This window comes from Urocampus carinirostris, chromosome 7 (genome assembly GCF_059441175.1).
Source record: "Urocampus carinirostris isolate Australia breed hairy pipefish chromosome 7, RoL_Ucar_1.0, whole genome shotgun sequence".
Taxonomy (NCBI): domain Eukaryota; kingdom Metazoa; phylum Chordata; class Actinopteri; order Syngnathiformes; family Syngnathidae; genus Urocampus; species Urocampus carinirostris.
The window spans coordinates 32919527-32946008 of NC_142355.1; the positions used below are offsets into that span (position 1 = coordinate 32919527).

The window sequence follows — 26482 nt, forward strand, 5'->3', positions numbered from 1 at the left end:
TTGTCGGTGGTTTTTGGGTGCCCGTAGCAGCAAGATGGCCTCGTGTAAAATAAATACCAATTTCTCTACCAACGAGTGTTCTTTTAAAATGAATGTCTCTATGATAACGTATTTTTGCTTATTTAAATCAATGTTGTTTGATGGATGAATTTCATTTTCACTACTATGTTGCCACTTCACTGTCACTTTAAAAATAAGATTTGAAGAAAATTACATTTCCTGTAAAGTTGAATCATGAACTGCATTTTAATCTCTTTTTTTATCGCTGAGATAAATCTTTACACTGATTTTAGTCGTATTTATTGCGTATTAAATGTTAGTTTTGTCTAGCTAAATTCAGTTGTAATCTTGTTATAAATGTATTTAATGAAAATATATTTTAGTTTTTGTTGAATTCATTTTTGAACATTTAGTTTTTCAAAAATCCGATTGGTTTTTGTCCGTAGACACTTCGGAATCGCTTGAATCAGCAGAGGTTGTTTTTGTCCTTTCTTCATTACTTCTTTTTCCCACCTATTTACTCGCAAGGAGTTTTCATCCGTGTAATTTAGGTTCGTTAACCTCGTCTCAGTCACAAATCTTGACAACTTTGATGTCACCGAAATTCGTTTCTCATTCAAATCGTCCATCAATGGTTAGGTAAGGTATTTAAAGAGTTTATTTTTTTTTTTTCTAAATCGGTCGATTTCAAACCTATCGTTACTTTTGTGTCAAAAATTCTCATTCGTTTGGGGGGGAATTTCTGTGCACCCCCAGGTTACGACATCCCTACCGTATAACATTTTCCACTTCTCCTTTCTTTGGCTAAGCAATATTATACTCTCCGCTCTGCTGCAGTGGTTTGTTTTCTCGCTGCCCTCGATCTTCTCACTCGTCAAGCAAATACAGGAAACCCTCGGTCACCTTCGATGTGTTAGCATACCCGATTGTGAACGATGCATTCAATGTTGCGCGGTTTTCACAATTTCCAGTGTTACTATTTTGAAATGGAAAACCAAAAGACACAAGTCAAGTCAAGCCAAGCAGAACTCGTTGAGGACTGAACCAAAACCACAATGTTTAAGTTTATATGACCACAATTTGGACTTAAACAAGCAATCCTAGCCAAGGGACACTATAGCTGTAGGACCACAATGTATTCATAGAGACTTCCAATTTCCAAGACTCTTTCCGAAACAGTAGACCCCGGGACACGGCATTAATCCGTTCGGATGTGGGGATTTCAAGATGGCAGGTGATGGAAACCTATGGTAATGTGTTAATGTGTTCCAAAGCCCTGATACCCCAGGTGAAAACATTAAAACACCTAAATAGTATAGAGTAATTACTACTTATGGTTCGTAAATATACAGATTAAAGAAATATAAATCTGATTTACTTTTGGTGTGTCATTATTTGAGCTGGTAAAGGGGAATAGCGAGAGGATGCATAGGGATAGAGGAAACTGCGATGGCAGAATAAACATGAAACTTATTTTAAAACTTCCACTTAGGATGATTTGTCATGCCCTTAGAATATTTTGTCGCCTTAACCACCTCAGTTTTTTATAGTAGCCTGATTGTTGATTGGTTACAGACATGCAATTTAGCAAGGGGTTGTAATTTATGCGGGTTCTTCGTATTCCTCGATAGTCGCACGCTTCGTTTCCAATGTTGTCATGTTTGTCATTCTCCCTTTAGCATCGCTGGAAGCCTTGGGCCCAAAGGGAATAAATACAGTAGACAAAATGCAGCATTCTTTTGCCGACTTGCTGAACTAAATGAAAAGAGTGAAAGGCATTATGGGAATAAGTTTAGCCAATAGCATATTTATCTTTTCCATGATGCCACGGTGAAAACCAAAAGCAGACTAGGTTTTTATATAACTTTGAACAGTAGCAGACATCTTATAGACGTAAAAAAATGTTTGACACGTGAAATAATTTGTGTTTGATGTCTTATAGTGGGTAAAATGCTATAAGGTGAAAGTGTCATAAGACCGGGTTGCCATATCCCCAGGTTGTACTTCAGAAACAATCCATTTGTCAGGTTTCCTAAGGGTGCTTGAAATCCTTGAAAATGTTTGAATTTTTATGTTGTGTTTTCAAGGATTGAAAAGTGCTTGAACTTTGAATGAAGTGCTCGTAAATGTTTGAAATTTTTGCCATGTTTTTTAACAAGTAACAAGCTTAAAAATAGATTCGGACACAGCTCTCTAGTGGCCTTGCTTTGCCATTGCATTACTTCTTCCCCTGGGAATAACTGCAGCTGGCATTAATTTGTATGGCATTGTGTAAAAAGGTGCACTCAAGAGGGCAAGTTCACACGACACCTGGGTACTATGAAATGTGTAATAGTGCATGGATTACGTATCAATTATGGACATTTATTATGGGTCATGCAAAAAAAATGTGGTAAATTGTAATGGGAAGAACTTACTGCAACTGAAAATGTAAGCTACATATCACGGGCATTTTACTCAACACTTATATTGGAGAGATTTGTTTTGAAAATATTTACACAGATATTGTTCCAATCCACATATTTATTTGCGATTTATTCAAAATCAAAAATCGTATGTTTTGATGAATGCACACGCAAGATTAAAAATCGCATACGTAAATCGCAGATATATTTGTGGCTCTGCAAAAGGCAAGATTCACACCGGGTTTTTTATTTTAATTGTACTGGAAAATTTGGAACATTGCCTTTTAAAGTCCCTAAAAAGTTCTTGAAATTGGACATGAAAATGGTCTACGAACCCTAATGTGTGTTTGATATGTTGTTAAGATCAGTGTTGGGCCTGTTACTTCAAAAAAAGTAATTTGTTAATTTTCCTCGCTAATTCTTCCAAAAAGTAACTGAGTTAGTAACTGAGTTACTCTAATTTAATTTTAACTAGGGAAAGTAACTATTTCCTTTACTTAAAAAATAATTTATATATCAAAGAATTTGAAATGTCCTGAGAAGTATTCAAGTCAGTTAAATAGAGAAGAGCAGACCGGTAGTTGTATTATAGAACCTAGTCACATTTATTGCCCCTCACCAGCAACAGATTTATCCTACACTTCCAGTGCGGCAAAAAGAAAAAGTTAACAATAAAATAAAATAACAATCAGCAGTTAACAATACAAAGTGAGTTTAATCAATTAAATCTAACTCGAATGGTCCGTTGTAGAGATGGGAATTCCGACTCTTTTAAGAGGACTGGCCTTTTTGGCTCGGCTCACTAACAAGAGCCGTTTTTTTCGTCTCCCAAATGGCTTTCGGTTGTTTTTTTTGTTTAATCCATATATTACCATGTATTAAGTTTTATTAAGAATGAATTAAATTGGGGAAAAAATACAGCAAAATTAACACATAAACGCAAAAACGGAAAACACAGGAAACATAAATCAAAATATTTAAAAATCTACAAATAAGATAAAATAGAAAACAATTTTAATCCTTTTTGATACTCAACAGAACAGAATTGTTAAAATAATGCATTTTGACCAATCACAAGAGAAAAATAGCATCTTGAAGGGAACTGGCTCTCGATTGGTGGGTAGCTGGCTCTCACTTCCAAGTGACGGGTCATAGACCCATTTCGTTCGCAAACAACACAAGTAGATTGCTGTACTACCAATTCGCCTTTTTTTAGTGCATTAGTAGATATGGTATTCGTACTTGCTATCTAACCATATGGTATTTTAAATGGTTACATGATCCAAAAAGATCTGACATTTACAACTCGGAAAAATGCGCCGCTATAAACAGCGCCATGTCTGCGGAGACACGCCACCGTTGGCGTTCTGCAGCAAAAGTAACGCACCGCTTTTGACCGTCAGTAACGATCAGGGCATTGAAACGGCAAAATAAAAAAACGAGTTGGATTACCCCGTTACTAAATAATTACGTAACAGCGGTATTTATAACACTGGTTAAGATACAAATGAATACAGACTCCCCTACTTACAAACGAGATTTCGGACGATCGTTCGTAAGTTGAATTTGCTACAGTGCTATATTTTGGATGTTTAAGGTTTATATAAATATGTTGTTTAGTACTAAAGAAAATCCACATTTCATAAAATAATATGCCATATAAAGACAAAAATAGTTGAGTTTAACTTACTTTTGGAAGATGGGCTTTAAGAGTTAGGCGACTTCCTCCTCCGTGGTAAAAAGTGGCCGAGAAAAAAAGCGATCCAACCATTTTCTCAACCGCATCAAGCTTTCTTATTCCACTTTCATTTCAAATGAGACGGCTCGCCTCTTCTTTACACTTTACACCAACCATATGGAATGGATGCACGAGACATTAAACAGTAAAAATATCAAAGTTCTTTGCACCCTGGAGATGCATTACAGTATGTTTACTCACAAACTGGGACTGTGACAGGAAGAGGAAGGCGGTGGATGCTGGGTGAGCTCTCACAGCACCACACACCGGTAGTGGCGGAAAGAAGCATTAAAGTAAAGTCCCGTACTCAGAAAAAGGTGCACACAATCCAATATTTTTCGACATCCCGAAATTTGTTTTCGTATGTACCGTTGTTTGTTGCAGTTTAGTCAGTTTTGATAAACTACCTTGATACGCTTAGCCACAGGTTTTCCCTTCCACATACGACGACGAAGGTTTTACATTTTGTTTGGCCAGTTCACCTCTCGACTTGGTGGTCGACACATCAATGTCAATATTTAGCACGTATGTCAGCATCCGTCACCTGCGCTACTCTAGCAGGTATAAAACGCACGGCTGTTTGTTTAGCCCGAGCCTACGTCCACGGTATGTTCCCAGTCGTTGGCACTCTGCTTCACACTTAGGCAGTGCGGCCTTTTTCGCACCTGGAAGACAGCCAGAGTAACGCTCGGATCCGGTCCGTGGAAACGTCACTGTGGATTTTAAGGAAAGGGGGTAGAGTTTCCCAGGCGTCCAACAATTCAAAGCTGTCAACAAGTGGCCACAGGCCATCCGCACATTCAGCTGGAGTGCATTAGACCGCTGTGAGAGCAATGAAGTATGGACTGACGGGCAGATGAATGAGGACTGCTTGTGTACAAGTTCATTACCTCACAAGGATTATTGACGACCATAATGGAAACTGTTCTTGGTGAATAGAAGACTTCTATTCAGGGGATTATCAGTCAGTAACTTTGAGGGCTCTGAACATACGATAGACAAGGTAGTGTTTCATTTGTAACAGGGGTATTTTTGGACACCTATACATATTTTTCCATGCGAGTGAACGAGTGGACGGAATAGTTTGTGACTTTTCACTCCCCAAATTGTACTCCTTTCTTTTTATATTAGCAAGCACAAGCTTACTTTAAAGTATTATTAGTTATTTTAAAATGAATACAATGCATATAATAGACCCCCAAGACACGACGTGAATCCATTCTGAGCAGGGGATCATAAAATGAAATGATCGTATGGCGGGGATAGAAACCTCTGGTAATTAGCTAATGCATTCCAATCTGGCTAACCCAGAATAAAACCACAAAAATTGTAGATACATCTCAAAAATTAGTAACAAATTGTATTTAGTAAGTCCTAATCATACATAACATTTCTGTATATGATTGAAAAACATTAGAAAAGGATACGTGTTAAGGAAAATTAAATTACCGGTACCTTTTGGTGTGACGTGTTTTGAGCTGGTGCAATAGAGTACAAGGTCGATGTAGAGTGGGGAAGAAGATGACAGATTAAAATTAAAATGTCCACTTGTGAATATTGTCATTTCTTAAAAATACGTTCTTGCTTTAATCGCCTCCTTACTCTTAATAATTTTCCCAATCGTCGATTGTATTCGTCCATATTCCTCAGCATAGGTATTGATTTGTGTGCCTTCTTCATATTGCTAGACAATCGCAAGCTTAATTTCCATTGTTATAATGTTTTTGCTCCTCCCTTTAGCATCACTGCAAGTCTGGGGGACCATAGAATTTTGTATGTCTTTGGCCACCCAAAATAATTTGATGTTCAGGAGTCATTTCTTGGCCTCATGTAGGTGTCCGATCAGGGGATGGTGTAACGGTGGTCTGTGCAGCCCTCTGAGACTTTTTGTGATTAAGGGCTTTACAAATAAACGTGACTTGACTTGTTATATGGTAGACGAAATGCGTAACAAGTGTATGGTTCCACATGTAACGTGAAAAATATTATAAGGGACACCATAACATGTGGTCTCCTGTATCAAGTTTTACTGGTTTTATGTCATTTAACTTCTGCACATGACCATCTTCATTATATCCTAGTAAAATAGACTTGCTGGAATGACGAACCTTAGTTTGAGGAAGTAGAAACAAGTACAAAAAGAAAAGAGCTTGATTGACAAAAAGCAGGATCCAAAGTAGAAAATAAAACAAGAAGTCAATGAACAACAAACAAAATCTAATTAGTGGTAATACACTGTTCAGAATGCAGGTGCCACTTCGTTTAGTTCTCAATTCGGATCCTTTCAGTTTTTTCTTAGCTACGGACCTTAGCCTAACGCAGAATTCGCAGTAATGTGGACGCACCAAGTAAAATAATTTGGTCTTCAATCAAATCAGTTAATGTAGACGTCCAGGAGTAGGAGAATGTTAGACAAGAAGAAGTAAGTTGGTGAAAGGGGAAGTAATGGATTTGGGATTAAGGTTATCTGAAGTTTTGCAAAAACCCCACCCATATTAGATCTTTTGAAGTCCTTCTGAACGGCACATATGAATTTTTTTTTCACACCAGAACCAGGCCACTTTGACATGTGGTCCTAAATCTGATACATATTTGATCTTTTAGAATGTGACTGCTGTGTGAACAAACGAGACAAAACTATGCAACCTGCCTGTCATCGATGGGCAACAGACGTCACCATTCTGCGTTTAATAAGGCGGGAGAAAGCAGAGAAATCAACTTAAAATGATAAATTTGTACATGTGCTGCCTCAGGTAACACAATACATTTAAAATTGCTGGATATACTTCACCGTAGAGGTCAGATCTTGGGCCCAAACTCGACCCGAACCCGGCCCAGAACTGACGTCAACAAAGCCAATAAACGGCGGCGCAGTGATTAGCGTGTGTGCGGCACAGTTGTAAGGTCTTGGGAACCTCCTGAGTGGGTTGAAATCCAGCAACCGGACTTCCTGTGCGGAGTTTGTATGTTCTCCCCGTGCTTGCGTGGGTTTCCTCCGGGCACTCCGGTTTCCTCCCACATTCCAAAGACATGCATTTCAGGTGGATTGGCCGGTCCAAATTGTCCCTAGGTGTGAATGAGCGAGTGAGTTGTCTGTCCCTGTGTGCCCTGCGATTGGCTGGCAACCAGTTCAGGGTGTCCCCTGCCCACTGCCTGATGATTGCTGGGACGGGCTCCAGCACCCCCCCAGCCCTACTGAGGATAAGCGGTGCAGCTAATGAGATGAGATGAGATCTATTTCAGATTGTATTTAGGAGCAATAATTCCAGATAGTGGGCTTACCTTAGTTCCAAAAATAAATAAATCTAGAAGTGTGAAAATAAAGCTGAAATGTAACATTACTCAAGTAGTTATTTAGATAAAGAAAATGCTAACCAAACTATTAGTTTTAACTCAAAATCACTAAATCGCCCCAAATTTTGAATAAGCTTTCTCTTGCCAACTCCCTCACGTCAGACGTCATTCTGCTTGTCGCTTACAAGATTTACAAACTTTCCTTGTACTTTTTGGTCAAATATTTCACTGTTTGCAGCTTGTAATCTACAGTATATGATTTTCTTGTCGGTGCCAATTTGTCCAGTTTCGCTTTTGTTTGCTGCAAGTCGCCGAAATGCACACTTTGGCGCCGAACCATTCATCACTAGATTTGAGGGAATCGACCCCAAATAAACCCCTAACTGCATAGTTCAGCTGCAACGGCCGGAGTAGCGCTTTGTGTTTACTTTGGCGGCAAATTAAAGCTTAGGGTTTATTTTGGGCTTACTTATCAAATCAAAATAATCCGTCCGGTTCGGGTTTATATACCCGCGACTCAGGTTGGCTTGGGCTGAATTATTTAGGCCAGATCTTACCTCTACTTCACCGTTAATATCCCTGAGTACTTCCGCAAACACTGAGCGCATTGCAGTGACGTTATATGTCCTCATCTGGGGATGAAGGACACTTGAGGTGTTCACACAGTAGATCACATACAAGTGTTTAGTTGAAATTGTGAACAATCTCACAAAACCATCCAATTTCACCCAAAAATGGAATTGAGCATTAAGTCTTGCAGTGTGAACCTATCCTAAGAGTTAGGTTCCTTGGTTCACTGAGGGAAAAAGAACCTCTCCTCTCTGGTGATCGGGTTAGTTTGGCTCATCAGACGCCCTCCACTTGACCCGCATACACAAAGCCACTATCTCTTACACATCTGCTTTTGGTTATACCGAGGCTATGTTTTAGACCGATAATAGCTGAGGAGACAACACGGTCTTGACCGCTCACCCTTGTCTGACTTAGGCTTGCGGTCCGTCGCCGCAGCAACACACTGAAAAGACTGCTTCCTGAGACTATGCTGCACTTGAGGCTTGGGAAAGTATTCGTAACCCAGATATTATTTTTAGTCCGCCAGTCTCAGCGTGCGTCGACTGGATTTCGGGGGGATTTAAGACCCCGACATCTGTCAGCCAACACCAAGTCATTGAAGTCCTGGACAGACGTGATGGCACGTAGAAGGCTCCTCTGTTTGCGGACTCGTCCCTCGTCCATCTGTGGCCTTTTATTGCCTTTCGGGCTCTCGCTCTAATAAAGGTCTGACAGGCTGAGCGTGAAGGTCACGGTTATTAAATGCATTAGACGGCAGGGTCGACAGCCACAGCTGTGCTCGGCAAAAGTGATGAGTTGTTGTGTGTCGACGGGGAGACCTCGGCGGCGGCGGTAAACAATGTTTTTCTTTCTCCTAAGCCACCTTGCAGTCTTTTGGTAGATGGGCAACATGGCAACATGCGCAAAAACACAATGCAAGTATTAGTTTGTGCTTAGGAAAAGCCTAACCCTCTTGACTTTCTTAGGACTGTAACTCTAATTGCTGGGACTAATATTCCTTATTAGCACATTTGGTGTTCATTTTTGGTGGTTTGAGATACAAGGTCTTTCTTTACCATGAGTTAGGGTTAAATTGTGATTAGGCAACCTCTTGTCATGCTTAAAGTTGGGGTAAGAGGCCAGAAACATCATTTTTCAAATGAAATCTGTCAACTAGAAGATCAAACAAAACTGTGTATGTGCCTGTACTCGTATTTCAGATCTTCTCAACGACCTCTTTCAAGATTTTTACCATCATCATGGGGACCAATAGTAATTTGGTGATATTAAGATATGATTTCTGAGTTAAGGTTTGAGTTACACTTCGGTTGGGGTTAAGTTTGGGATTAGGCACTTGGTTATAAGGGTTAAGGTAAGGGTAACAAGCTAGAAAAAGTATTGTTATTGTTTCAACTATAAGATAAAAACAAAAGTGTGTGTTTTTGTACTCATATTTCAGACCTTCTTATAACCCTTTTCAGGATTTTTACCATCATCAATGGGCCTTATTAGGCTATTTTTGTGGCTTTAAAGGGCGGGTTGAAGTTTAAGTTTTGAATTAACCTTTGGTTGGGGTTAAGGTTGGAATTAGGAAAACAGGTCTAATGGTTAAATTTGGGCAAGTGGCTAAAAAAAGACATTATGTCAATGAAATGTCTCAACTAAAAGATAAAACAAAACTGTGTGTGTGTATATGATGTTCATGAGACCCTTTTCAATATTTTTACAGTAATTGTGGGGACCAGTATTCCTTATTGGGACATGTTTGCGGTCCTAAAAGATGGCTTTAGGATTCTGTTTTAAGTTGGATTTTAGTTGGGGATGGTATTCAGTAACTGGTTGTAATCGATAAAGTTTGGGTTAGGGGTTTTAAAAAAAAAAGCATAATGTTAATAGAATGTCTCAACTAAAAGAGAAAATCAAAACGGTGTATTTAAGACCTTTTTTCAACCATTTTCAGGATTACGACAATCTTTTTAGGGATCTATAATCCTGATAAAGTCATTTTGGTGTTCCTAAAAGGTGATTTTTAAATAATAAGGTCTGAGTTATATTTGGTCGGTGTTCGGATTAGGCAATCCGTTGAAATGGTTAAGGTTTAGGTAAGGGGCTAGAAAAAGCATGATGTCAATGGAATGTCTCAACTTGGATCGAAAAACAAAACTGTGTGTGTGTTAGCGGTACACCTGCTGCTTCTCCAATTTTATTTGAGCTTCTGTGTCCAAGGCTGCAGGAACTCGACTGTGACACATGTACACACAAATGCAGGGTCAATCCCTTTTTGATTAATGGGGACTTTTTTCAAATCCTCCTCGTCTTGCTGCATAGTTGTTAACCAATGCCAGACCAGAGCTTATACATCATTTTGTTTCAAATGGACTCCCCCAATAGTCAGAAATATGAAACTGCCAAAAAAATGTCTTCCGTTTGCAGTGTAAAAACAAAAATCAGTGTTGTGAAAGAATAGGATGGCTACCATTTGTACATATCGTTGCTGTCAAGAGAAACTCTTGAGTTTGTCTAGGCAAACTACAGACGCTCCCCTAGTTACGAACGTTCGAGTTACGAAAAACGGTAGATACGAACATTTTTTCGGGATGTCGAAAAATATACGGACATTGCTGTAAGATAGATTTTGTATTGTGTGCACCTTTTTCCAAGTAGAGGACATTACTTTAGTGCTTCTTTCCGCCGCTACCGGCGTGTGGCGCTGTGAGAGCTCACCCAGCATCCACCCCGAAGAAAAAAATCCGGCTTCCTTTTCCTAATTTGTGTGTAAACATACTAAACTGTATCTCCAGTGCGCTGAGAACTTTGACGATTTTATTGTTTAATATCTCTTTCATCCATTCAATATAGTTGGTGTAAAGTGCAGAGAAGAGGCAAGCCGTTTCATTTGAAATGAAATTGGTATAAGAAAGCTTGATGCGGTTGAGAAAATGGTTGGATCGCTTTTTTTCAGCCACTCTCTAACACGGACCTCTTGAATCTTACCTTTCAAAAGTAAGTTAAACTTCACTTTATTTATCATCATTTTCATAGAGCATATTATTTTATTAAATGTTTATTTTTTATTATGAAACAATACAGGTTACTTGTACAAGCCTTAAACATACTTATATAAAACTTAAACGTACCAAATACAGCACTCAAGCAACTTACGAACAAATTCAACTTACGAACAATTGTCCGGAACATATCTTGTTCGTAAGTAGGGCAGCGTCTGTACTCTGTGTAGGATTGTTGTTGTTTTTTTTACATCACAACTCACAATTTTCGTTTTTTCGACGAAAAATACATAATTTTGGGGACAATTTAAAGAAATTATTCCCAATTTTTTCCTCAGTTGTACACATTTCTGCTGTCGTTTTGAATTATGTGAAGTTCTTCTAGACAAAGTCTTGGGATTGTTTTTTACTACACAACCCAATATTCTGGTCTTTTAACCTAAAATTACATAATTTTGGGGGCAATCCTAATTTTTGCACGATTTAAAAAATAAAGAAAAAGAAAAGAAAGCACCACTTATTGGTATCTTACTACATTACGAGCTCACGGTATAAAATTAAAAGTAATACATATTAGAAATTATATTTATTTTATTTTAATATACAGAATACACTACACAATCTTTTAGAAACAAACGGACACTGGGGACAAGACTGGTACAAAAAACATACAAGTTGTTTGTCTTACTTTTTTTTTTAACTTTTGTTCAGCAAGCTTAATGGAAAGCAACCCCTGTTTGCCTATTCCCGATATAAACAGTTCAGAACATGATTGGTTCTCGGTATTCTTCGGAAAAACAGTTATGCATGACAATGGAAATCGCCTTGATATTCAAAATCTTTAAAAGCTCAGGGAAAAGTATAAAAATTCTGCCCAATTTATACATCTTACCATTCATTGAATAGCTTTGATCAACAGGGACAGCAAGGACCATAAAATCTTCATAATTAAAATAAATAGCCTATCTGGAAAGATTTGCTCACTGTCGAATGTTTTTGAGCATAGGAAAAAATGTCTTTGTCCGGGTCTATACTCCCCTCCTAAAACAAATGATCAGCCAAAGCGCTCTCCAATAAAGTCTTCTCCAAGCTCATTTGCATTGATATGAAATTTGGACAAACATCTGATGAAGGGGGACCAGCGCTGGGTGATTGAAGGGTCACTAGCCAACCACAAAGGAGAATCCCAACAGGCCGCCTCCGCCAAGAAAAAGAAACACGGCGAAAGCTCGGACTCGGACCAGAGCTCTTTGTGTCCGCTATCTGTCTTGTTACAAAGAACCCGTTTCATGCGTCGGGACGAGTGTCACAAGTTCAGCCTTTATCAACACGACCCGCGTTTGACCTATGAGAGGAGAATGTCTCTGAAGATGCTGTTGAAAGTAGGGCTGGACAAAAATATTCAAACTGACAACCATCACAAAACATCTATTCCAGGGGCGGGAAACATTACATAAAGAGCCATGAAAGCATAGTAATAGTTAAAGCCTCAAAGTATATTTCAAGAAAAAAAATCAAACAATATCTCCAAATGTAAAGCTAAAATGCTAAAAAGCTAAAAGTATTTTATTTCACTGATGATTTATTAAAATATAGGAAAACATAATAGTGCCAGAGCCTGTGGCCCATGTCAACAAATATCCCACTTAAAATGTGTTATTTTCGTCAAAAGTAATGGTTTCAAATCGGTGTCAGCAGAGTTCTTTAGTAAAAAAAAAACTGCAAACGAGAAGGATACAGATGTATATGTCAGGACCAGAACGGAAACAGGACCCAATTGCGTTACGTTTCCCACAAACATGTTATTTAGGGAAAGAGGAAGAGCTGCGCCCACAATCCGGCGTTTGCTAGGCGCGGAAAGCAAGTCGCTCTCGTACTCAGTTTGTGATCCGAACACGGAAGTGGATCTTCCGTAGTGAGCGATGGCGGTGTCAAGGGCGGGACAACAAGTCAATAGCGGGACAGTAGAGCAAAAACGTGGTCGGGTCGGAAACGAGTCGTAAGCCAGGAAAGGAGAGTAGACGTGGTCGAGGACAAAAAAGAGGTTGAAAGCTGGGGCGGGAGGGTAGGCGTGGGCAAAAAACAGGTGGGAGTCAGGGTAGAAAAAGGCTTGCCTAGTGTTAACTGCGGTCCGCAGACGGACTGACAACAGGGGACTGACAGGACTGGGTTCAAATACTGACGGGGAGCCAATCAGAACCCGCGTCAGTTGGCGCCAAATGAGCGGGCGCAGCTGAGTCACATCACAATCATGACAGTATATACCAGGGGTGGCGAACGGGTGGCTCTAGAGCCGCATGCGGCTCTTGGCCTCATCATATTTTCTATATACTGTGGCTCTTTGCCTTGTTTCATGTTTAGTTTTTCTTGTGTGTATTGAGGGTGGACACTTTCCTTAAAATCAACACAAGAACAATACTTGTTGTATTGTAAGGAGAGGAGTGTGTTATGGGAAATAATGTTTTTAATTTTTGATGTTTGTGTGTGTCTGTCTGTCATGGCAGGTCAGTGCGTGAGGTGGCTCTTTGACTCTCATAGTTAAAAATTTCGTCTCTTTGTGTCAAACTTGTTCGCCACCCCTGGTAAATACCTTTAGCTATGTGACGAGGTCACAGTTTTGTAACCATGGGAATCGAGTGCTCATTTTAACAAAACATTTGTTTTAAAAATCCTCATGTGCTACGTTGATCTTTTGTAATTTTTCATTTCTTGCACAAACTAAACTTGAAAAAATATCCAGGAAAGGTTAAAAGGCAGATGTCACAGTCGCCTTTGTATCTTGATCCATGTTATTTGCTAAAAAAACAGGATAAAATCATGATGACATTTCTTCTTACCAGCCTTATAGGTTGAAAAGCACTGCTACGTTCCTGCCACTAGCTTAAAAACGTTTTGTCCTCCAAGCCTATCTATCTATTTACCCTGGTCATATCCCTTGAGAGGGGTGACCGACTGCAAGACAAAACATACACAAAAAAGGAAAGAAAAAAAGGAAACAAATGCTTAAAAAAAACACAAAAATTGGAACATGGCTGACCTAAATGCCGAAACACCCAAACCACTTTGGCACCCATGCGTTAAAAAGAGCATTTTATCTCTGAGCCAGATGTACTCATAAAAAGGGCCACTCCTGGCTCGCGAGACATACGTTCCTGAAAATCCAGCCAAGCTTCTGTAGATATGATGCTAATATTAAAGCTAACTTTAAGAGAGTCAAAAGCCAACCGTTTTTTCAGTAGGGGACAAGTTCAGGACCTTGTGGCGCATTTATCCTTTCCCACTGAAAGTCATTTGTGTACTTTACACTCTCAGCCACCAACCGGCTACTGACATTCACATTCAGATCTGCTAAAAGCAATTAGCAGTGGACTCCTTCAGTGTCTGGCCCAGAGACTTTTAGCCCATCGTGCAGAGGCATTGACCCCTTTCAGACGCACCAAAAGGAGAAAGGATGTACAGAGAGAGGGGGGGGCTGTCTAGCGACTTTGAAACGAGAGACTGGCAGAGTTCGGACAGCGCTTGTGTATCTGAGCAGGCAACAATCCGATTGGAAACAACATTGGTGCATAGTATTCAGGTTGTAGCCTAACTGTGAGTATCGGGATTGCTATGGTTGTGTTAGTCCTCGCATTTTTTGATTTCCCGTGCATCTATACGTATTCGAGTAATGTTTTTTTTCCCTCGTCCGGTATATTTTTATTCCCCAAAGCAGTGTGGGACATGTAGTACAAAGACTAATGATACACACAAACTCTGCTTTTCTCGCTAAAATAGCCTCTCATGTCCTGTTTGTTTTATTCCGCGACAGTTCCACTTTTTTAGGTGCTACCACTGCAAAGAAGGCCACAGTTGTAGCGTTCTGCATATAGTAGGTGGCACAATTGTATCCATCCATATGTAAAGTAAATCTATTCTTCTGGCAAGCCATGTTTGAGCACACCTTGTAAAAACCCGGGACGCCGCAATTGGGCACACTTTTAAGGCAAGAAGCAAACAAGCACGGTGCTTTGTTCATTTCAATAAGTGAATACATCACTTATTTAATGTTAGAAAAGGGACCTGTAGCCCATACCAGATTGTAAAGGTCCAAGAGGTGGTGGCTAGGATGAAAATATTTCTGGGACGGCAGTGGCTCAGGAGGTAGAGCGCTCGTCTTGGGATCAAGAGATCGCAGTTCGAATCCCGGCTCCTCCGTGTTACATGTCGAAGTGTCCTTGGGTAAGACACTGAGCCCCTAATATTCCCAATAAGTAGGTTAGTGCCTTACATGGCTGCACGGCCGCTATTGGGAAATGTAAAACACACTGTAAAGCGCTTTGGGAAGTCCTGACTTGAAAAGCGCTATATAAATGCAGATCATTACATTTCATAACATTAATGACTCTGCTGCGGTATTGCAAACCGGCAATATCCTAGAGACTGGGCAGAGAGCAGCCAATGATCTGTGTTGAATACTCTGTTTGATTTTCAACATGGGTGGATGGCAGTATCATCCATCTATATACAGTGGATATCACAGTTGTATCCATCCATAAATAGCGTATATGCAAGCCACATACAAGCACAACACAGGACGCAGCAAATAAGTACGGTACTCGGTTGAATTTGGTCAGTGGCATGAATAAAATTATCTATTGATGTCAAAAAGGTAAATGTGTACATGACGTGTATTCAAACTTTGCAATCAAAATACTCACAAATGCCACTTTTACAAGGTACTTGGTTTTCTCTGGGTATTAAAAGATTCATTCGGATTGTTTCAAAAATCTGTCTTTAGATCCCAGACGGACTATTGTCTGCATGTAAATGTGGTCACTGATACAAACACCTACTATCTGTACTTGGAATTATCTGCCCCGCACCGACTGAACTAGTCTTCAAATCTCTTACGGATTTAGTACCTAGCCAAGACAAAAGCTATATCTCCTGAGAGCACTCCCCTGTACATCGTCTTTTGAAAAGAAAAAAAAAAAAACACAATCGCAGCAATTGTGTACATGTGAGATTGTGCAGATGTTTCTCTCCTCCAATGTCAGCCCCCCGAAAGACCTCCTCTGTTCGATTCCCGTCCAACCTGCTCCCCAGCTGCACTTCACCGCATCCCTCGTGTTGACTTAACCTCACTATCTGTCCATCACAGGACGTGAGCGCTATAGGGACGTCGAGGGGGGATCGACGTGTTTTCCCAATACCCACTAATAGCAATCTGCTGAGTGTTTTCGAGCTGTCTGTCTCCACGGAGGATAGCAGGGGGGCCTTCTATCCAGGGCTGGTCAATTGATCAAAATAAATCAAATCCAATTGAAAAAAAATGGTGAATTGTAAATTTGAGTATGAATAAAAGAGTTTGTGATTTTCGATTCTCAAACATTTGTTAGTAACTCGTTAATTGTGGTATTTAACCTATTTCGGAGAGGGCGCCCTGGCGCTTTTCTACCATTAAAGCTGGGAGCGCTGTGTTGCATTTCTGCCTTTAAAGGTGGAGTGCGTTGTTTGAGGTGTCCTTAAATAAAAGATTAAAGTTAAATACTTTATTTATGTATATACTAACAAAGAGAGGGTAACAAAGTTCCAAATTCCGTACAGCTCCTTTAAGGAAAGTAGAACTTTTACTTTTTTTGTTTTTCCCCCTGCATTTGTCTCTTTGACAATGAAGTACTGTACACAAGAATAAACATGAGATTGAGACATAGTCTTCCTTCCATTTTTATAGCTTATTTTCGACCAAGATTTACAGTAGCTGATTGTAAAATCGAGTCAGGCTTTTCAAGTGCGTATGAGCATATTTTATTTATAAAGTCTTGGACAAACAAGGTGTTAAAATTGACCACTTTATAATCGCCAGGAGAATGATGTCGAACAATAGCAGACAGGAACGTAACTTAGTGTTACTCACAAACATCACGGAGTTTTTATTTTGTACATTTTTGGGCACACAAAATAATTTGTTGTCGATGTCGTAAGGATGGGAAAATGCCACAACGAGGGGCTCAAAAAACATATTCCACATAGTAATGTGAACCTATCGTAACCTAGGGGACTACCATATATTCATTGTGTTTAGTCAACGCCGTACTTCATCCCTAAATTGACTGCATTGTTGCATAGCAGGAGCAGCTTATAGTACAGTTTTCTTACAATACCGGGACTTTGGCAGTGAAGGACTAGGTCAGATTCATGGAAAAGCAGACTACCTTTGGAGATGTACAAGGAAAAACAATGTCTACCTTGAAGTCACTTATGTGTGATGTTTTTCTTGTTTTTTCTGTTCCTCTGTTGAGCCTCAAAATGACATTAAGGTCAATAGTAACCCTGAGGACGCCGGTGAGGCAAAGCAGCCAAGACTGTGACAGACAGACAGCTGAACAAATTGCCAGACCTCCCCCTTCTCTGCAGCGCTCTTGTTCCCTCTCTATAGAGGTTCCTGGTCCATGCCCCCCACCCCATCCACCTCCTGCCCCAGCGGTGGTTAATTGAGCCCCCGCCAGGCCTCGCCCCTTTATTGCTTTCAATTGTCAAAGTCTCTAGGCTTGAGTGATGCCTGGGACTTCATACGAATTAAGTTTTTTTCCCCCTCTACGCATACATCTCTTAATTACTTTCTCCGTTCAAAAGAGCAAAAAGCTTGAAAATAACATGAAGCACGGTGCTGAGAAGTGTCCATAGCGGACGTAGTGCACAACGCTATATCTAATACGGCTCGCTCAGCATATTGTAAAGCTAAGAATGTACAAAAATGGTTGCAGCTGAAGATAATGCACCTAGTATGGAAAATAAGAAACCTCGAGAAGGGGCCTCACAAGAGGACTACCACTTCATGCCGAGGTTTTGACTTTTTCCTTGCCCGCATGTTGGTTTAAGATCAGGGGATGGTGTCATTGTAACCGTTGCAGTCCTTTGAGAGATCTTGTGACAAATACATGTGACTTGACTTAACATGTTAGCGGCATTCACTGTTCCTTTTCAGTCCATCTGTTCATTTTAGAACAGTTACCACTGCAGTTTGCTAGCATGTCAGCGAATGTTTGTCAGTAGAATCTAGCTGCAACTTAACATAGATAGTGTTCATGGTGGATTCAAATGCCAGCGGATATTTCAAACTCAAGGAACTGTGGCACAACTTCATACTAATATCTTTAATTAAAAGGGGATAGTTAAAAAAATCCAAACACCCATTTGGTACTTCAACAAACATAGGAGCTTACACCCTTTAAAGTTACTGAAATTGAGTTAAAAAAATGGATCAATTTAATCTGACTTTCTGGCTTGTTCTTTCGGATTGTTCTAAAGGGAATAAACTTTTTTCAAGAATGTAATTAGTTGGGAATATTTTGTGAAAAACAGGCCGGAATATTTTGGAGGTTGGTTAAAAAAGATTAACTACTCTCTAAAAACAAAAAAGTCACTTAAATTAAGTCAAAAATGGATGAAATTGACCCCACATTCTGACTTTTTATTTTCATTTGTTCTCCACACACCGTGGTGCGGAGAATGTTTTGTAAAACGTCAGCCAGAATTTTGTAGGTTTTCTTATTTTTGAACATATATTTTTAGCATTTTTAAGCGGGCATTTATTTATCTTTTCCCCTACTACTGTATAATTGCCCATTTTTAAAGTCAAATAATTTTAGACAAATTGACCAACTTACCTCAATTAGTAAGTGAGTGTGTCCACTCTTGACACAAACTGGGTTATATTTGACCCCATGGTTTTTAACGTACATACCACTTCTTTATTGTATTTTTTTTTTAAATGTGCGTTGATGAAAGCACTATTTGCTATTCTTACGATCTTACGGCTCTAAAGCACCAAAAACAAACACAGACGTTTTATAGTAGGTTTTGTTATTGTGGTTTATGGCCCAACCGTGATGGGGCCAAGCCATAAATTCAGTGTTGTACAAATATGACACATCTATCTGGTGGGTGTGGCTCGGGCCCCTGTCATGAGTGCGTGTCGGTTCACATATGTGTTTGTCCATATGTGTAAGAGTCTTTTCTCATGTGTGTTTTTTTCATATGAGTGGGTGTCTCTTCACTTCTGTGTTTGTTAAAAAGTTTGCGCGTCTTTTCACATGTGTGCTTGTTTATTCCTCTCCGTGTCTACTCATATTTGTTTTTGTTCATATGTTTGCCCGTTTATTCATGTGTGTTTGTTCATACGTGTCCGTGTCTTTTCAAATGCGTGTTTGTTCATACGTGTGTGCATCTATTCACATGTGTGTTTGTTCATACGTGTGGACATCTATTCACGTGTGTTTGTTTATATGTATCTGTATATTGACACATATGTTTGTTTATATATGTGAGCGTCTATTCACATGTGTTTGTTCATACGTGTGATTGTCTCTTCACATGTGTCTTTGTTCATACGTGTGAGCGTCTTTTCACATGTGTGTTTTTTCATGTATGTGGGTGTCTATTCACATTTGTGTTTGTTTATGTGTGTACATGTCTTCACATGTGTTTGTTCATATGTGTGTGCATCTATTCACATGTGTGTTTGTTCATACGTGTGGACGTCTTTTCTTGTGTGTTAGTTTATACGTATGTGCTTATTGACACATGTGTTTGTTCATATATGTAAGCGTCTATTCACACGTGTTTGTTCATACGTGTGAGCGTCTTTTCACATGTGTGTTTTTTTCATATGTATGAGTGTCTATTCACATGTGTGTTTGTTCATGCGTGTGCATGCCTTCACATGTGTTTGTACATACGTGTGCGCGTATTCATATGTGTGTGTTTTCGTGCATATGAGCGTCTATTCACATGTTTACTTGTTCATACGTGTGATCTTTTCTTCACGTGTGTTTTTCATGTGTGCAGGTATCTATTTACATGTGTGTTTGTTACGTGTGCGCATATTCACATGTTTTTATTTTTCATGTATAAGCGTCTATTCACATGTATGTTTGTTCATACGTGTGCCCACTGGCTCCGCCCACTGGGGGCACCGCGCCCCCCGCCGCACCTCTTTCTTGCGAACGGCTCAGCTGTGGGAATAGCCTGGCTCTCCTCTGGCCCTCCTCTGGCTCTCTCTCCCACGCCTTCACCCGGAGACTGTCTTGCACTTCTGCCTCACCCCTGCCGACGGGGGGAGGCGCTCCCCGCTGTGGAAAAACTCACAAGCGTATGTGAACCGGGACTCGTGTTTGTGTACATTTACACTCTTTAAGGTGTAATTAAATGAAATGTCTGCCAGCTTTGACACGGTTTGTCCTTCAAGCCTTGCTTTTTTTTTTTTTTTTTTTTTTTTTTTTTGTGGAACATGTTATCTGCTTGTCTGTTGTTTACAGATTTCTTCGTGTTTTCTTCTTGATTTCTGCTGCATTGCTGCTGTTGACCACAGCCCACCGCCCACACACCAAGCAACATGTTTTATAGCAAAACACATAAAAACTAAAATATTTCACTGCATTATTTAGATTTTTTTCACCTTTTTTTGTGATCTGTTTAGGTCAAGAGGTTAGGGCGAACTATTTTTTTTAGTTCTACATAGAACTCATTATAATAACATCATAGAACAGATTTTTAATTTGCGCATCCGATGCGAGAAGTTTCAACATCAGAAAAGCCTCTATCACATCTTTGTAGATTTCAAGAAAGCATTTGAAAGAGTACGGGAAGCCGCCTCGTGGGCCACCATGCAGTAGCACAACATGGGCCAGAAATTAGTTCAGACCATTCAATAGCTGTATGCCAATGTCAACAGTGCATTACTGTTAAATGATACCATTGGAGAGTGGCTCCAAACGATAGTTGGTGTGAGACGGGGCTGCATTATCCCTCCAACTGTATTCAACATCTTCCTTGAGAAAATCATGACCAAATCCTTGGATCAACATGAAGGTACAGTCCGTATTAGGTGATATAACCTCACAAAACCTTCGTTTTGCTGATGATATTGCGAGACTGGCCCGGCAAGAACAGGAACTCAGAGATCTGATAAATTGCCTGGAAAAGGCTTCAAGACAGTATTGGATGGAAATCAGCACAGAAAAAAACTACAGTAAGTATCTACAATCCCTAAGGTATGACAACAAGCCTCGCCATCACCAAGAGCTTGAACCTGTCACCAAATTGTCTAAACACCCCCAATAAATACCAACAAAATTGATAAACATCTGCTTTCCTAGAGTCTCTTAAGCCTTTGGTAGCTAACTTGGGTACTGCAGAGCAGCAGAGTACAATTTTCAATTATAGCTAACCCCTTGATTGGTGCAATTGTTTCTTTTGCACACATTTTAACAAACCACGGGTCCGAAAACCTCGTCCCAGTAGACGACCATTTGCTTGTTTCCTATAAAATCCCTATGACCCATCACTGGTGAGCCTTGTTAGAACAGGTCCAATGGGGGCGGCAGTAGCTCAGGAGGTAGAGCGCTCGTCTTGGGGTGCTCGTCCGTGTTACATGTCGAAGTGTCCTTGGGTAAGACACTGAACCCCTAATACCCCCAATAAGCAGGTTAGCGTCTTACATGGCTGCAATACAAGGCCGCTATTGGGAAATGTGGAGCACATTGTAAAGCGCTTTGGGAAGTCATTGACTTGAAAAGCGCTATATAAATGCAGATCATTTCATTTCATTTCAATGGATATGCTGTTTTTCTTCGGAGGCTGCATTAGTGACATTTGATTTAGACTATGTGCTCAAAGGCCAAACCACTGAATCCTTCTCCTTCCCTTTCGTCCATAACTTGAGCCTACAGATTGGTAGAAAGGGGTGTGGGCCAGAGATGTAGAAAGTGAGAGACAGGCCTCTATCAGCCAACCCAGGCACAATTGTGGTATGCGGTGTGGGAGTTGGGGGAGTTAACTCATTGTATGGATGAATAGGCAAAGGGGGGGCTGTAACACTAGCATCTCGCTTACGCCCCCACTTTCCCCTCCCTTCGCACAAATGCGGGATCTCTGTATGTTTTAGGTCAGGGCCATCTCGGGGCCTCTTCATGGACAAATCGACAGATACCATCAATTACCTAGGTCAGTCCCTGGCCACCATATGGCCGGTGGCTGTATAGCTGAGGGGCCTGGTGACGTCACGACAACAGCCTCCCCCGCGTATGCTAGCCGAGCTAAAGCTTTCTTTTATAAGCGTGTGTCTACGTTCGACACTGTTATAGGTTTGGATTGTGTTACTTCATGGCCTCAGTGTCAAGAGGTCAGGGTATGGTTACAGGATCAAATTTGAAGTGTGTGTCTGTCATTGGCTTGTTGAGCATTGAGCTTTGTGGGGACTAGGTGAAGAGAGTGAGGATATATTACAACGTAGAGTGTTTCGTTTCTTTATTAGTGTTTGCATTTGCTGCTATGGTTCAAAATCCGATATAACAGTTTATTGTCAGTAGAAAAACATACAAACACATACAAATGTCAACGTAGATTTAGGCATTGATGCCTCTTTCACGTACTTTTGCCAAAGTACCGGTATTGTAAGAAGACTGTACTAAAAGCTGCTACTGCTAAACAACAATGCAGTCAATTTAGGGATCAATTACGGCATTTGCTAAACACAATGAATATATGGTAGGCGTCCCTAGCTTGCAAGAGTTTCACATTACCATGTGGAATATGCTTTTTCAGCCCCTCGTTGTGGCATTTTCCCATCCTTCACAAGTTAAAGATTTCAAATCAGTTTCATTTTTAATCTCCACCCCCTCATTGCATCCACCCGCTACTCCACTCATCCTGGAGTCACGTCACACCAATAGAAAATACATTTAAATTTTCATTTACATTTATATTTATGTTCATATCCTAGAAGAGCTCAAATGCATCAGTAACGACATATCATATTAAGAGTTATTCCGATAACTTGAGCGTAAAGAACATTCTTACCAAACTATCAGCTTCACTCCAAATCACAAAATCCAATGAAATATTTATCCTCAGTGCCCCTATTACCGGTAAACAACTCCTCCAAGCCTCTTCCTCCTGCTTCGAAATATGAGGTTGCAGGTTCGATTCCCAGCTCCTCTGAGTTAAATGTCAAAGTGTCCTTGGGCATGCCACTGAACCCCTAATACCCCAATATGCCAGTAGGCGCCTTGCATGGCCGTCGCCGCTCTCGGTGTGTGAGTGAATAGATAAATAAGAAGCACATTGTAAAGCGCTTTGGCAAATCCTCTGTGCTATATAAATGTAAAAACCTTACTAAAATGCATGACAAATGCAATTGAGGTACTTCATCACTTGAGAAAATATAGTTAATTGTATGAAATTTGGACATTTATATTTAATATACATCAAATCATGTTTTTCATTCGATTATTTTCTTACAATTTCAGCAAGATACGGTCGTGGGGGAGGTCCCCACCTAAGGAAGCCCAGGAACCGAAAGCAGCGCCATTAACACTATGACGGCTCGGTGGGGGTTGCACACGCACGACTCGTTAGAATCTCGCAAATTTCACTTTCCCTCTGCAAGGTGCTTCGCCCAACAGCTGCCTGAGCGCAGTTAAAGCCTAACGGTTCAACTACTGGAATAAATAAGGGGAGCATATGTTCCCCGTAAAAACGCCCCTAGGTGTAGATTCAAATATAATAAAAAGAACAACACTTTCCTGGGAATTGATGAATCAACTCGGCTATTAAAAGAAACCGAAGTCAATGACGATCTTGATGGCGCGAAAAGAGAGAAAAATGCTGCTCCAATCTGGTACGAGTTAAGTTAACATCAGAGTCTCGCGTGCGCCGTGTGCCTTGGCAGCACCCAAAAGCGATAAAACGTATTTTAAGAGCTCTTTCCTCACTCATTTTTGGTTGATGAGACAGCAAAATTGGCCCGGGGTTCTTCCTCATGCTTTTTGAGCATCGCAGTAAGACTTTATATTTGAGTTCAAACGAGGTAAGCGACTGGACAACTTTTAGACATTGGATTTCAGGCTAAATCTAGTCTTGATTTCATGATTTAATCTGAGATTGCCAAGTAGGGGCCTTCTGGTACCAGGAACTCTGCTGAGAACACCTCAGTAGCTTAATCTCAATGATTGTTGTTTTCCTCTAAATCACAAGAAATTCTCAACATGTCTGATGACCTCTCTCAAAATAAAGTTTAAGGACAGGTAAAACAATATAATTTTCAGTTAAAATGATGCGAATTATTTGCCAGGAAGACTTATCTTTTATTTTACTCTTCAACTTTTGTTTTCATTTAAATTCAAAATAATTTACAAAAATATATTAAATGGCTCCTCCTTGATCTGCTACCTTATCGTGGTGGAGGAGTTTGTGTGTCCCAATGATCCTAGGAGCTATGTTGTCGGGGGCTTTAAGCCCCTGGTAGGGTCACCCATGGCAAACAGGTCCTAGGTGAGTGGCCAGACAAAACGCAGATCAGAAGACCCCTAATGATGAGAGAAAACTTTGGTCCTCGATTTCCCTCGCCCGGACGCGGGTTACCGGGGCCCCCTTCTGGAGCCAGGCCTGGAGGTGGGGTCCGCTGGCGAGCGCCTGGTGGCCGGACCCTTACCCACGGGGGCCGGCCGGGCACAGCCCGAAGGGACGACGTGGGACCCTCTTCCCATGGGCTCACCACCTGTAGGAGGGGCCAAAGGGGTCGGGTGCGCAGAGAGCTGGGTAGCAGCCAAGGGAGGGGTCCTTGGCGCGACGATCCCCGGCTACAGAAACTGGCTTTTGGGACATGGAACGTTACCTCTCTGGCAGGGAAGGAGCCCGAGTTGGTGCGTGAGGTTGAGAAATTCCGACTAGATATAGTCGGACTCACCTCTACGCACGGCTTGGGCTCTGGTACCAGTCCTCTCGAGAGGGGTTGGACTCTCTTCCACTCTGGAGTTGCCCGTGGTGAGAGGCGCAGAGCCGGTGTGGGCATATTAATTGCTCCACGGCTCGGCGCCTGTACGTTGGGGTTCACCCCGGTAGACGAGAGGGTAGCCTCCCTCCGCCTTCGGGTGGGGGGACGGGTCCTGACTGTTGTTTGTGCTTATGCACCAAATAGCAGTTCGGAGTACCCAACCTTCTTGGGGTCCTTAGAGGGTGTGCTTGAGAGCGCGCCCCCTGGGGACTCCCTCGTACTGCTGGGAGACTTCAACGCTCACGTGGGCAATGACAGTGAGACCTGGAAGGGCGTGATTGGGAAGAACGGCCCCCCTGACCTGAACCCGAGTGGTGTTTCGTTATTGGACTTCTGTGCTCGTCATGGTCTGTCCATAATGAACACCATTTTCAGACATAAGGGTGTCCATATGTGCACTTGGCACCAGGACACCCTAGGCCGTAGTTCGATGATCGACTTTGTCATCGTTTCGTCGGACCTGCGGCCGCATGTTCTGGACACTCGGGTGAAGAGAGGGGCGGAGCTGTCAACTGATCACCACCTGGTGGTGAGTTGGCTTCGATGGTGGGGGAAGATGCCGGCCCGACCCGGCAGACCCAAGCGTGTTGTGAGGGTCTGTTGGGAACGGCTGGCAGAATCTCCTGTCAGAAGAAGTTTCAATTCACACCTCCGGCAGAACTTCGCCCATGTCCCGAGGGAGGCGGGGGACATTGAGTCCGAGTGGACCATGTTCCGCGCCTCCATTGTCGAGGCGGCTGATCGGAGCTGTGGCCGCAAGGTAGTCGGTGCCTGCCGCGGTGGCAACCCTCAGACCCGTTGGTGGTCACCGGCGGTGAGGGATGCCGTCAAGCTGAAGAAGGAGTCTTATCGGGCCTTCCTGGCCTGTGGGACTCTGGAAGCAGCTGGCAGGTATCGGCTGGCCAAGCGGAATGCGGCTTTGGCGGTTGCCGAGGCAAAAACTCGGGCATGGGAGGAGTTTGGCGAGGCCATGGAAGCCGACTTCCGAACGGCTTCGAGGAAATTCTGGTCCACCATCCGACGTCTTAGGGGGAGGAAGCGGTGTGCCATCGACACTGTGTATAGTGCCGATGGGGCGCTGCTGACCTCGACCCGGGACGTTGTGAATCGGTGGGCGGAGTACTTCGAAGACCTCCTCAATTCCACCGGCACGTCTTCCTCTGGGGAAGCAGAGCCTGAGGACTCTGGGTTGGGCTCTCGTATCACTGGGGTTGAAGTCACCGAGGTTGTCAAAAAACTCCTCGGTGGCAGGGCCCCGGGGGTCGATGAGATCCGCCCAGACTTCATTAAGGCTCTGGATGTTGTGGGCGTGTCATGGTTGACGCGCCTCTGCAACATCGCGTGGACATCGGGGACAGTGCCTCTGGACTGGCAGACTGGGGTGGTGGTTCCCGTCTTTAAGAAGGGGGACCGGAGAGTGTGTTCCAACTACAGGGGAATCACACTTCTCAGCCTCCCTGGTAAGGTCTATTCAGGGGTACTGGAGAGGAGGGTCCGCCAGGAAGTCGAATCTCGGATTCAGGAGGAACAGTGTGGTTTTCGTCCTGGCCGTGGAACACTGGACCAGCTCTATACACTCTTCAGGGTCTTTGAGGGTGCATGGGAATTTGCCTGTCCGGTCTACATGTGTTTTGTGGACTTGGAGAAGGCATTCGACCGTGTTCCTCGG

The 26482-nt window shown here is 41.8% G+C and overlaps 1 protein-coding gene across 6 annotated transcripts in view; it reads left to right on the forward strand.

The window, feature by feature from the left end:
* The window catches only part of kcnq1.2 (potassium voltage-gated channel, KQT-like subfamily, member 1.2), a 238205-nt gene that overhangs the window by 80456 nt on the left and 131267 nt on the right, over nucleotides 1-26482 (forward strand). The window contains exon 16 of one of the 6 annotated variants that reach the window (XM_088340625.1): nucleotides 19894-20201. The exons of the other annotated variants lie outside the window; for them this stretch is intronic. Coding sequence (XP_088196751.1) covers nucleotides 19894-20005 — 112 coding nt within the window. The 3' untranslated portion in view covers nucleotides 20006-20201. Of the gene's footprint in view, nucleotides 1-19893; nucleotides 20202-26482 lie in introns of those variants that run through there. 6 annotated transcript variants of the gene reach the window in all.